Here is a 14,183-nt window from a genome sequence, read left to right on the forward strand (position 1 = left end):
GTTACCAAAGTGAGTCATAAACAGCAAATGTGAGCCAACAACAACAACTTTTTCATTGGGATTTTCCAAATAACATAATCAAGAAAACATTTTGGGGATTCTGATGGTACCACATTTTTTCAATAACACACTCTGGTGCTGCATTTATATCCACCTCCTTTCCTAGCAATAGACCAAACTGACACAGAAATTATAGATGTGCTGTGTCCTGTTCTGGTTTCATAATTCATACCCTATGAAATGATTTATCCCTCAGATGGTCTTTTCGGATACTAGTGGGCTCTGGCTGAGCTCCAGATGGGGCCAGGGTTAGGGTTTAGACATGATCCCAATAATGGGTTGGCAAGAACAGAGATTTTGCAATCTCTCTGATTTTCGGGAATCAGATCTGAAGCTGTGTCCAGCAACATTCCCAGGGGTGGGCAGACAGGGGGTGAGTTCTCTCCTCAGCAGATATAAGCAATTGGTCCCATAACTTCTAAAGTACATTGTCTTTACAGAGGAGACACAGCTCAACATACAAACTGATATTTCCATCAAAATGTGGTATGTTATACCTTTCATATTCTTTCCTCAACGAAACCCTAGTTGCCTGACAATTGTTGTCGTTGCAGTACCAATCCAAATAAATCTCTGAAATGTCTTTGGACAAAGGATCTTTGTAATATGGCAGGGAAATGCAGGTGTTATATCTTTCAAAAAACATTCAAACTGCTCTAGCTAGAGACCTTTTCTAAATATAGATAAACATGCAAGTCCCGAGAAGCCCTAAGTAAAGGAACCGTGAGCTGTGGTACTGGTGAGTGTTTGGGCTCTGTCTGTCAGTTGGCTCTGTGTGTGTGTACTGTACCCATGTGTTCCTTCTGTCCACAGGTCATCCCTGGCAGTGCTCCTCGCAGCCTCCTGTGTCTGTCTGGCTCAGGTCAGAATCAAAATCAAAACCCAAGAATCACATGCAATGGATGAGATCTCAGGCAATTCAGGTAACTATCTAACTGACACATAACCCATTCCCTGCTTTATGCCAATACAGGCTTACTTCTTCTGATTTAGATTGAAATGTCAACAAAGGGAGAGGGATTAAATGTTCTGAATGGAGAGAGGAAACGCGTTCAAACAAAAACAAGATCAAGGAGCATTGACACCCTTTCTTATCCCATGTCTATGTTAATGTTATGTTAAAGTTACTCCATTGACGCAGAATATCGCACAAAAATATTGGGCATACAAGTGCAAATCTTGTATTTCCAAAACATGTTATATTTGCTGGCACATTCTGACTGGTTCGTGTAAGGATATCACTCACATTTCAATTACACTGTCACTCTAATCTGATGTTCTGAAGCCAATCTTCACTATGGCTCCCCTCAGGCTACTCTGAGCTTAGCAGACACAAGCTGTTTCTATTCAGCCTGTTGGCCTCTGTAAGAGGAAGAGAATACAGTAGCTGTGGCCAAAATGAGGATGTCACCATCACTTTCAAGTGAGAACCTTGTTAAGTCTCACGGCTCACAGCTATTATCCCGATTATCTTAAAAATCGATTCAGCAGCGACACACATGAGATGGCAGGGATCAAAGAGAAGGCAAGCAGGGAAGAAAGAAAGGACAGATCCTCAGTCTCAACTTCCTCCAAGCTGAATTGTAAGATATGTCATTAGGAAAATCTACAGAGCATGAAAGCCTTTAAAAGTAAAATTCCTCGAAAAATCCACCTCTCATCAAGCGTTTCAAGGAAAATGTTTGAGAAGAGAAACGACACTAATTCCATCCTCATTTAGGTTTCTGCGTATTGTGACCCCCAAAGTAATTCTGTGAAAGCTAGCCTTGTCTGGCTCAAGTCATGACAACACTTATTTTTTCAGATAATAGTAGATGATTAATTAATTTACTGAGCTTCTGTCAGGTCAAGGTTCCACAAAGCTATTACCAAATGCTGTGTGTATTCAAGTGAATAGTGCTGATTTTAGCAAACTGGAACTGAAACTAAGGCTGGAATTGTATTGAGGCACATTTCATTTTTCTGCAATAATCTTTTACAGTTGTGTTTGAGTTGCACAGCAGTATGTGCTAGGTGGTGCGAGGGAGATGGGAGTGTTTTAAATATATAGAGATTGTATAGATTGTATACAAATAATGTTGTTGTGTTTCTTGCTCAGACCTGCGCTTCAGGCGTATGGTTGGGGGCACCCTGGCCCCTCATGTCCCCTGGCAGGCCATGGTCTACCTGAGTGAAAACGTCATGAACGGGGGCTTCGCTGGGGGAGCTCTAATCTCTGACCGCTGGGTCCTGACGGCTGGCAGGAACTTGTTTGTCAGGAAGAGTAGGCAGGACACCCAGGGGAAAGAACCAATCATCCCCAAGGTGTACCTAGGCATCACGCAACGCTCCCAAGCCAATGCTTCCAAAGAAGTTGCTGTTGAAAAGGTGAGCTAGTATGCCCATTACCATCTCTTTCAAACAATATTCAGACAATTCAGTATTTTCAGCAAGCAGAACTGCACTGGGCTCTCATCACTGGGCTCTCTCAGTCTTACAGGTAGTCAGAGCACAAATACAGTAGATCATCAAAAAGAGGTCCTATGAATGATTCCCTTCCCCCTTCTAGGTGGTTCTGCACCCAGGCTTCCAGAACGTGTCAGACTGGGACAACGACCTGGCTCTAATTCAGCTGAAGGAGCCATTCACACTGAGCGAGGATGTGATGCCCATCCCTCTGCCTGAGAGGGGTGAGGACCTGGCTGAGGCAGCCCAGAAGAAAGGCATCATCACAGGCTGGGGCTTGGGGGTCCACTTCACCCCCGCTGAGTCACTGAAACACCTGGTGTTGCCTGTGGTATCGCACGGCTTCTGTAAAGCAGAGTACAACCCCAGAGGCCAAGTGCTGAGCAGGACTCCTACCATAGACGACAACATGTTCTGTACTGGAGCCAGCAAGTACCAGGAGAATGTGTGCTTTGGGGATGCAGGCAGTGCCCTGGCAGTCCAGGACCCCAAAGACAGGAGAGTGTATGCTGCAGGGATCCTGTCCTTCGATAAGGCCTGTGCCAGGGAGAAATACGCTGTCTACATGAAGCTCTCTGCCTACATGCCTTGGATCAACAGTGTCCTCAGGGGCGACAGTGAGACATCAGCCAGTCTCCGCTCCAGTGTAATGTCTGACATGTATTCGAGGCAGTTGTAGCCTCCACTCAGCACAGTTTCAGATATGAGAGCCGGGGCTCATAATCTCCATTATGCCTTCGCAAACAAAGTCATTTTCTGCCTTGATCTTGTAAAACTCTCAAGTTATGACTTTCTTTGAGTGTGTGTCCTCGCCTGATTGAGTATGTCTTCCGATGTTGATTTCAAAGGATTTTCAATAAATTCATCTCTCTTAAGAAGTTTGGTTTCCGATGTTTCACCTTACAACTTTTATTCACATTTTCTTCAACTCCTATTAGAATGCTGGGAAACATGTTGTAGATAATCTCCCAAGCTGTAAGATGAGAGCATGTTAGAGCCATTAAAACAAGTAGGCTACAGCTAGGACTTGAGATGATTTGAATTTAATTTTTAATTTTAATTTAAGTCATGGAATTATTAAGGACAAGATGTTATCTGGTCAAGGAGGATATTGTGATGAGATTCTAGCCACTAGATTTCTACGGCCTTTGTCAACCAGGAAGGATTTTTAAGTGGATTTGTCATGAAAACCACCCAAGAAGGAAATAACTTGTTCTAAAATAGAGCTGCATAAACGAGGACCTCCATTCCCCTCCCAGCAGGGGCATGGAGGTCCTGTCACTCCTGGTTAGTGACTCATTTAAATACAGATGACAAAAGGCTTGTCATCATAGCCCAACTCTAGTTAATAGCTCTCTTGCTTTTGAGCAGCCTGCTGTACCTCAATTTGTTCAGTTTCAACAAGATATATATCTCAGATGTCACATGCATAACGTGATGATAATCTCAACCATATACATTTCATTTCAATGAAGGAAGTGAATTGAAATTCCATTTTGAAAATGGAAAAATCCTCTTTGATGATAAATGGTACCTTATGGTACTTTCCCCAACCCTGATCTCTTGAGTTGAGTTCAGCTTGACATAGCATAGCCCTGACACAGCATAGCCTTGACGTAGCATAGCCCTGATGTAGCATAGCCCTGACGTAGCATAGTCCTGACGCAGCATAGCCTTGATGCAGCATAGCCCTGACGTAGCATAGCCTTGACGTAGCATAGCCTTGACGCAGCATAGTCTTGACGCAGCATAGCCTTGACGTAGCATAGCCTTGACGTAGCATAGCCTTGACGTATAATGGAATATGCTATCTAGTCCCCATAAAAATCTGAAAGTGAAAATGTTTCAAACTCCTTGTCAAACCTGAATTGCATAATAACACACATATACAGTTCCATGAAAGATTCTAGCTTCTGCCAGTCACGAGAAACTGCTTTCATGTGTGTGCATGTGTTGCACAGAAGAAGGGACAGAGAGAGTGAGAGGGAGAAGAAGTGAGAGAGAATTGATTGTTGCGCAATTACTATCCCTTCTGTCTGTAAATCCAAGAACCTGAGAGTGTTTGCATCGTTTCTGCATTACATCGGAGGGACAGACAGATTGAGTTATCTTTTATCCATTTAACAGTGGGAGCTCTTTGTCATGTCGTTTGTCACTGTGAAGTTAGTGAGCGGTGGTCCCTCAGAGTATGTGAGGATGACTGGGGGCTGGTTCAGAGTGGAGCTATGCCCCCCCCCCCCCCCATCCGGATTTTGTAGCATTTGGGATTTTTTAAACACCTGAAACAGCTTTTACCTGCAATCTAGAGGCATAATGATTATGCTTACTTCTACAGGTATGTAAAAATATATATATATATATTTTTCAGCATATCTTAGCATACTTTCTTGAGCTGTCTGTATCCTGTTGGTTCTTTTTTTTAAAGAAACTAAATATGCTTCTCTGCATTTCTGTTCAAATCTGAGTAAAGGATGAATGTGTTAAATGAATGAGAGTCTTATTCGGTATATTTAGTTATTGCTTGTTTTTTGAAAGTCTACCAGCCTTGCCAGAAGGCATGCCAGCTAAGATAGAGTAGCTAGCTTGTCTAACTAACTTGATTGACAGCCTGAAATGGCTTATTGGTAGCTAGTTGTGAGGTTGGGAGATTAGGAACATATCTGGGCTAGCTAAAGCCAACTTCATAATTATTATTTGTATTATTATTAAACAGGATCAAATTAGGAGGCATGTGCCTCTGTGCCCCCTATGGGCCTGTGGTTCTGCCCTGGTTTCATGTCAGTCTGTCTCTCCATCTTCAGAGCCACAGTTAGAGGCAACAGTTGATACATACAGATCTTCAATCCTCAACCAACGTACTGTAAATTGTACTGTAAGGATATGATTAATTATATTTGTTCTTCATATCAAAAAACTGCTGTGTAGTAACAGGTCCCAGGAAAGAGAACATTATCACTCAACTGGTATGTTCAGGTGTCCACCAAAATGTCTCAAAAGCCTAGCTTGATAGGAGCAATACCTCCTCCTTGTTTAATAACATACAAGTGACAGCGTTTCGGCTAGTATTGTGAGACATCAAATTCTGAACTAAATTGAGCTTCTGGATGTTAGTCTAGTGGGATCTGATAAGCAAGACACAGTAGGTGCAATGTGAGGATGTCCATGTGACTACACAGTAGGACATAACATTCTGTAAACTCATCACCACCTAGTGTTGAGAACTGAGGAGAACAGAGGAGAGGGCCATTTTGAGATAATGAAATTCCAAGAACGAGGAGCGCTCTTCCGTTGCCACATGTACAAAGATGACACGCTGTGGTTCTTGGTACTTCAACACCCACCTCTGTTGACAGGTTGTCCAATTCCCTAAATTAAACAGTGGGTGGGGGGCAGAACAATTGAGCTCAGGAGAATACAGTAGATTACCTAAGATATCAACCCAGAGACTGTTATGTCAGGTGGGAAGATTCAATTCCTAATTTATCATTGAAAATTGACATTAGTCACTCTTCTATATTGTAGCTATTTCATCACAAGTGAGTGTGCATAGCAACAGGAAATGGTTAACCAATCCTATTACACTACCAGAATGACTCAACACTATTTCTATGCCATTTTCCGATGAAAACACGACCTTCGTATATGAGGATTAAGTAGGCATTTTTTAAACAATCGGTAAGAGCGAAGTAGTGTGTACACCTCTGTCCAGCTGAAATATTAATGTCCCTGTCAGGGGTCATTACACTCTGCTCGTCTCAGTGTGTGCACCCTCGCTAAGACTGGTGTTCCTGCTGTGCTGACAGAGTTACATAAAGTCCCTCACCCCGGTATGGAGGGTAGGTATCGAGGGCTCGTCCTCATGGTTTCTTGCAGCACATTGGCGCTTAGACTCAGCAGCATGTTCGTTTCATCACCTTATCTGTCACGATCGTTGTAAGGAGCGGACCAAAATGCAGCGTGGTATGTTTTCATGATGATTTTTTAATTAAAGAAAGCACTGAATACAAACTATACAAACCAATAAACAAATAATGACCATGACACTATACTGAGAACTATGCTGACACAAGCAACTAACATAGACAATCACCCACAACCCAAAATGACAAAACAGGCTATCTAAATATGGCTCCCAATCAGAGACAATGTCTAACACCTGCCTCTGATTGAAAGCCATATCAGGCCAAACACAGAAACAGACAAACTAGACACACAACATAGAATGCCCACTCAGATCACACCCTGACCAAACAAAACATAGAAACATACAAAGCAAACTATTGTCAGGGTGTGACATTATCCAACACATAGTCCAGCCTAGGCCGGGTTCCTCAGGGGACTACTGATAAAGTGCTCTTTCTCATCATTGTTACTACGAGACTTGATGTGTACACTTGACATCTGTGTGAGCTTTTGAAATTGTGTTGTCTTTTCCTGCATGGATACGCCGACAAACAACTGCAAAGCTACAAGTAATGCAACTATTATGGAGAGAACATCAGGCATAATTAGTACTTTATGTGTTAATATTTGTACCTATTTTAAATACACATTTAAACACAGACAGCAAGTTCTGATATAATCACAGTCTTCTGAACAACCTTCTGATCTCCTTCATGGTCAACAGTAGAGCCCTTGTGTGCAGCGGTTGGCTTACCATTAGACAGAAGAGGCAATTGCCTCAGGCCTCATATACTGTATCATCATGGGTGAGCTGGGCATAATTGAAAAAATGATAACTAGTAATAAATAAATAAATAAAATATCTGCTGACCTAAGTTAATTCATTTCCTCATTAAAAAGACAGGTGCTGCTGATAACACTGTCATCGTCGTCGAGGCAGAGGCCATGTGTCTGATGCTGCCCAACTATCTGATGCTGTCTGGCCAAAATGAGCATGGCATGTCAGACCTCAGACTGGACTCTGCCTGGAGCCTTCAAATCACTAAGTCCACCCCTGCTTGTATGCAACTCTTTGAGGAAGGTTTACAGTTCCAGGCATTTTATTTATTTATCCATTGTTTTACCAGGTAAGTAGACTGAGAACACGTTCTCATTTGCAGCAACGACCTGGGGAATAGTTACAGGGGAGAGGAGGGGGATGAATGAGCCAATTGTTAACTGGGGATTATTAGGCATTACATTTCATGCACTATTGCCACTATTATCACACACAGTTAAAATCACTGCCTCCTACACCTCTGATCCACTAACTGGCCTCTATAACCTTACACAGCCTAGAGGGACCAACATGATAGAGAGAGGAGAGTGGGTTTAAAGGCTACTGACACTCTTACTAGTTTCAATATGGCAGGTAGCCTTGTGGTTAGAGCAGGTAGCCTAGTGGTTAGAGCAGGTAGCCTAGTGGTTAGAGCAGGTAGCCTTGTGGTTAGAGCGTTGGGCCAGTAACCAAAAGGTTGCTGGATAGAATCCACGAACTGGCAAGGTAAAAATCTGTCGTTCTGCCCCTGAACAAGGCAGCTAACACACTGTTCCCCGGTAGGCTGTCATTGTAAATAAGAATTTGTTCTTAACTGACTTGCCTAGTTTGATAAAGGTTACAATACCAGAATATCCCCACTTATACAATCAGAGGCTAAGCAACCAAGAGAATTCATCTGTGTTAAGCCACTGACAATTTGTTCCTGACATCCTTTTGTTTTTCTTTTAGACCCTGAACGGTGAGTTTTGGGGGTTTAGAATAGTTCACCAAGTTTATATACAGTGCCTTCAGAAAGTATTCATACACCTTGACTTATAGCACAATATTTTTCTAAAATGAATTACAAAAATTATAATTCTCCCCCATCTACACACAATACCCCCATAAGGACCAAGTGAAAGCATGTTTTTAGAAATGTTTGCAAATTTATAGAGAATTAAGTACAGAAATATTTAATTTACATAGTATTCTGAGTCAATACATGTAGAATCACCTTTGGTAGCGATTAGAGCTGTTAGTCTCTAAGAGCTTTGGACACCTGGACTGTGCAACATTCTCACATTATTCTTTAAAAATGATTCAACCTCTGTCAAGTTGGTTGTTGATCATTGCTAGACAGCCATTTTCAATTCTTGGCATAGATTTTCAATCCGATTTATGTCAAAACTGTGACTAGGCCACTCAGGAACATTCAATGCCGTCTTGGTAAGCAACTCCAGTCTATATTTGGCCTTGTGTTTTAGGTTATTGTCATGTCTATTACTTTTCTTTTCATCCTAAAAAAATCCTAAGTCCTTCGATGACATGCATACCCATAACATGATGCAGCCACCACCATGCTTGAAAATATGAAGAGTGTTACTAAGTGGTGTGCTGGATTTGCCCCAAACATAATGCTTTGTATTCAGGACATAAAGTTAATTTCTTTGCCACATTTATTGCAGTTTAAGTTTAAATTTTATTTTTTATAAGTGACCTTCTTTGTGAGACATTGGAAAACCTCCCTGTTTTTTGTGGTTGAATCTGTGTTTGAAATTCACTGCTCGACAGAGGGACCTGACAGATAATATGTATGTGTGGGATACAGAGATGAGGTAGTCATTCAAAAATCATGTTAAACACTATTACTGCACAGTGAGTCCATGCAAATTACACTACAGTATATATATAGAAGTATGTGGACACCCCTTCAACTGAGTGTATTTGGCTAATTTTGCCTGTAGCTGACAGGTGTATAAAATCGAGCACACAGCAATGCAATCTCCATAGACAAACATTGGCAGTAGAATGGCCTTACTGAAGAGCTCAGTGACTTTCAATGTGGCACCGTCATAGGATGCCACATTTCCAACAAGTCAAATATCTGCCCTGCTAGAGCTTCCCCAGTCAACTGTAAGTGCTTGTTATTGTGAAGTGGAAACGTCAAGGAGCAACAATGGCTCAGCCGTGAAGATGTAGGCCACACAAGCTCACAGAATGGGACCGCTGAATGCTGAAGCACGTAGAGTGTAAAAATAGTCTGTCCTCGGTTGCAACACTCACTCCTGAGTTCCAAACTGCCTCTGGAAGCAACGTCAGCACAACAACTGTTTGACAGGAGCTTTGTGAAATGGGTTTCAATGGCCGAGCAGCGGCACACAAGCCTAATAATCTGGGTTTGGCGGATGCCAGGAGAACACTACCTGCCCCAATGCATAGTGCCAACTGTTAAGTTTGGAGGAGGAGGAATAGTGGTCTGGGGCTGTTATTCATGGCACCTGGTTACAGCATTCTATACTAATATGTGCTTCCAACTTTGTGTCAACAGTTTGAGGAAGGCCCTTTCCTATTTCAGCATGACAATGCCCCGTGCACAAAGCGAGGTCCATACAGAAATGCTTTGTCAAGATCGGTTTGGAAGAACTTGACTGGCCTGCACAGAGACCTGAGCCCCGACCTAATCAGCCTAGTCAGGCCTAATTGCATAACATCAGTGCCCGACCTCACTAATGTTCTTGTGGCTGACTGGAAGCAAATTCCCACAGGAATGTTCCAACTTCTAGTGGAAAGCCTTCCCATAAGAGTGGAGGCTGTTATAGTAGCAAACTCCATATTAATGCCCATGATTTTGGAATGAGATGTTCCACATGCAGGTGTCCACATACCTTCATTCATGTAGTGTATTATGTGACTTGTTAAGCAAATTTTTACTCCTGAACCTATTTAGACTTGCCATAACAAAGAGGTTGAATATTTATTAACTCAAGACATTTCAGTTTAAAATGTTTTATTAATTTAATAAAATGTAATAAAATTGTAAAAATATATGTAATTCTACTTTGACATTATGGGGTTTTGTGTGTAGACCAGTGACACAATATTTCAATGTAATCTATTGAAATTCAAGCTGTAACACAACAAAATGTGGAAAAAGTCGAGGTGTGAATACTTTCTGAAGGCTCTTTACTTCCTCTAATCACAGACAGTAGTGAACATGGCAGGAAAATGCAATTGGTTAACCAGTGGATGCTTGTGGGGGAGCTATAGGAGGACAGGCTCACTGTAATGGCTTGAGTGGAATAAATGGAACAGTGTCAAACCGATCAAACATATGGGAACCATGCTTGACTCCATTTCTTTGACACCATTCCAGCTATTACAATGAGCCCATCCTCCTATAGCTCCACCCACCAACCTACACCGTGGTCAACATGCTATGGAAAAACATTAAAAACAACAAACCCCATGTACAAAAATACACTTAAGACACATGTATTCTGTCCAGTGTTAAGGGAAAGGAATGTGCCGCTACCTCGCTCCTCAACCAAAGATGATGAATTGAGGTGCAAAGTGAAGAGGAAATATTGTTCAAACGGGCCTATTGCAACCACAATTGGCCACCGATTTAACACAGGGTAATCCATTGTTGAACCAGACATTTGCGCTAAAATCACCCGCACATCTTATCTCCATTGCAACCATTATCGGCCACTGAATTACCGTTCCCTCAGTGTCACCTTTTAGTAGACTACTGCTTGCCTTCAACATCGTTGAAGAAATGTTCTCCCTCTGGTGTGGATTATCAGCAGTGTAAATTAAACATTTAAACGTGTGTAAGACACTCAGTCTCTCTCTCTGTTCTCATAGACAGACAGACAGACAGACAGACAGACAGACAGACACACACACACACACACACACACACACACACACAGACAGCCACACAGTGACAGACAGACACACACAGATACACACACACACACACGCACACACGCACACACACACAGCTCATTCCCCAGACATTTGTCTCATGTTTATGAAATGTGAGGAGCTTTGTATTTTTATGTTGATATTGGGTGATCACAATGTGTTCTGAGGTCTGATTGTGAGACTGACTTTAATTTCCTGTCTTCCTTCCTTTCCCTTCTCATCTGCATCCCCATGTGTTCATACGTGCGTGTGCTTGTTCGTGTGTGTGTGTGTGTGTGTATGTGCAAGTGCGTGTGTGCAAGTGTGTGTGTGCAAGTGTGTTGCAAGTGTGTTTCTGAGAACGTGCATGTGAATAAAACCCCTTTTATTTCCCATAGGGCCTGTTATCATACCATTATTAGACGAGTAGAATGTGGCTTTAGAAGGAGCCTTATCGGAAAGCCTTTTATGTTGCTGAACTGACAAATAAAAGTCAGAAAGACATTCAGAGTAAAATCCATGAATAATATTTGTTTTCAATCGCTCTGATGTTGTGGATAGGACACAGTATAAACAGCTGTTTGGCTTTGTCGCATGTCCTCCACGGTATCTGGGAAACTAAAACTGTAAAGGAAACATTCACAGCTTTTCAACAAGCAACAATATCAGAGATACTGTAGATCCACAGAAGCCTGTGAACTCTACCATAGCAACCCCATCTTCCACAGAAAATTCATATTGAACTAGTCCGATATTTAATTGTTATAGATATGGCCGGTATACAAACACGCATTTGATAACGCTAGTACACACTTAGAAAAGAGGGTTCGTGGAGTGTTCTTTGGTAAGGGTAATGGTGTTATGTGGAATCATAATGACTCAACGAACCCTTCAAGCCCTTCAATGGCTATTGTCCTCCATCCACACCTGAGAAGCTGGGACAGTTCTGACCAGTTGTGGTGACTGTGGCCAACTCTCCCATGACTAAACTCCTAGACTAAATGGTGTTGTATGAGTGACTGCCCCTCAACCCAGGTGGGAGCTGAGGGGTACTGTTTTCCCAGTGGACAGAATAAAGAGAAAGTAGAAAAGATTGAGTTTTATATGGAGTTGTGAGGACTGTATGACAGGATGCTAGAGACACCAGCATGCAGAGATCAAGTCACTGAGAGACATGTAAGAGAAAACTTTATCATACAGGGCACCAGAGAATTATAACTAGTGAACTTTTTTTTTTAACTGGAAAATATTGCACCTTTTGACAATTCTTCCATGTGTCCGAACCCCCTGCAACCCCAATCCCCTCCTGGTGAATGTAGCGTTTTATATCACACACACACGGTGGGGATAATTGAAATAAGTCACTAATAGAGACAGGGGGTTATCACTGTCTCCAAAAGTAGATTATCTGATTTGCTTACATGTGCATAAGGTCTGAGCAAACCTTCCTCTGAAAGATAGATTGCCATTCAGTGTTGCAGCAGCACTGTGTATGTGTGACATATTTCATCTGTCCTTCTGTGGTGTCTCTGCCTTTGTCATCCATTCTGATTGAGTTTGCAGATGAGGTTATATAACATCACATGATCAAAACATAGAGAAGATAGATAAAAATGCAAAACAAATCCATCAAATCACATTAAATAATAACAAGCATTCACTATTAGTTTTGTCTGTACCTGTCGGAAATAATGTAATAAGGATAAGCACGTTGTTTAGCTATTATTAGCAGAATCCACAAATGATTTCCCCTTCTGACTTTCAGCCTCTTGATTGTTTGAGAATCCATTTTACATTCAGATGAAGGACATTAGTTATTGACTCAGGAGACAGCATTTCAGAGTTGTTACTTAGTTCGCTGCTTCTTAGTTCCTGTATGACAACATGCTGCCCAGACAAGCTCTGAAGATAATAAGAAAAGAGGGAAAACAAGTTAAAATATGATATTGAAGCCAATTGGCTGAAAAGATCAGGCATTATATTTTTGAAATTATGTCTGAATCGCTTAGGGGAAATGTTTCAACTGACCAGCAGCCACTGTGCACAAACTCAACTGCTTCACTCTTCATTCGTTTGTATTTATTCTTCTTGGGGCTGAAAGGTGGTGCTCATTGGCTTTGATGTAATTTGGGAATGAATTCCCGATTAACAAGGTTCCGGCTGACAGAGTTTGATTGCACAAAAAGGCCAAGGCTTAACTTACATGAGAAGTGGATGAGATGAGGTTGTAATTGGGCACAGAGGGGAAAGGCAACTAACATGAGAAGTGGATGAGATGAGGTTGCAATTGGGCACAGAGGGGAAAGGCAACTTACATGCGACACTTACCTCTAGTCCCTTTGTATGCTGAAGTGAGTAGCATAGCCAACGAGGTTGACTTTTTTAGGGAAGATCAAAATACTCATTATTCTGCTGGTCTCCCCTTAACCACTATTCCTGATAAGTTTCCTGTTTTTTGTAAATTATATATTTTTCATATTGAGGTCCTCATAGAAAGCCTTCAAAATTTGCATAGTCATTTTATTTAAACATGTTTCTCTGGCTAAAAGCTCTGGTGTGTGAGAACCGGGTGATGATGATGATAATCATTTGGACAAACAGACAGACAAACAGACAGGGATGCAGACAGGCAGGCATCGGTCCCAGATGGCACAGGAAGCCTGGCTGTCTCAGTGGCTCTTCCAAGACACCCCCTCCACTCAGGAATGAAACGCTCATTACTGCCCAGGCCAGGCTCTACACAGCTGCCCCATTACAACCAGCGTGTGCCGGACAGAGACACGATGTGTGTGTATGTGTGTGTGTGTGTCTTTCTCCTGGTCATCAGCAATGAGACAGACTATGGAGTAAGGAGCTGCTGTGACACACATGGTACCCAACACCGTCACTCACACTCCATTGCAGAGGAAACTCATTCTGTTGCATGGCCTTTTAAGGGTCCGCTGTCTCTGTGGCTGAACGACATGGACCAGCAACTAATTCTAACAATATGTTCTATTCAGTATTTCAGAGACACTCAACAATGTATGCGCGTGTTAGCGCATGCATATAATATGCATGTACACAT

General features: G+C 42.0%; 1 protein-coding gene across 1 annotated transcript; it reads left to right on the forward strand.

Moving 5' to 3' along the window:
- Positions 1 to 392: 392 nt before the first annotated feature.
- On the forward strand, positions 393 to 3,383 carry LOC135504412 (haptoglobin-like). The gene is made up of 4 exons (XM_064922999.1): positions 393 to 546; positions 874 to 983; positions 2,159 to 2,427; positions 2,609 to 3,383. Exons 1-4 carry the CDS (start codon positions 542 to 544, stop codon positions 3,182 to 3,184), a joined length of 960 nt encoding a protein of 319 aa, XP_064779071.1. The 5' UTR covers positions 393 to 541; the 3' UTR covers positions 3,185 to 3,383.
- The last annotated feature ends 10,800 nt before the right edge of the window (positions 3,384 to 14,183 follow it).

Source organism: Oncorhynchus masou, chromosome 2 (genome assembly GCF_036934945.1).
Source record: "Oncorhynchus masou masou isolate Uvic2021 chromosome 2, UVic_Omas_1.1, whole genome shotgun sequence".
NCBI lineage: Eukaryota > Metazoa > Chordata > Actinopteri > Salmoniformes > Salmonidae > Oncorhynchus > Oncorhynchus masou.

Bases quoted from the DNA above. Each gene is read 5' to 3' on its own strand.
- LOC135504412 (XM_064922999.1), top strand. The intron at 984-2,158 runs GTAACTATCTAA...TTTCTTGCTCAG, and splicing joins TGAGATCTCAGGCAATTCAG to ACCTGCGCTTCAGGCGTATG. The intron at 2,428-2,608 runs GTGAGCTAGTAT...TCCCCCTTCTAG, and splicing joins AAGAAGTTGCTGTTGAAAAG to GTGGTTCTGCACCCAGGCTT.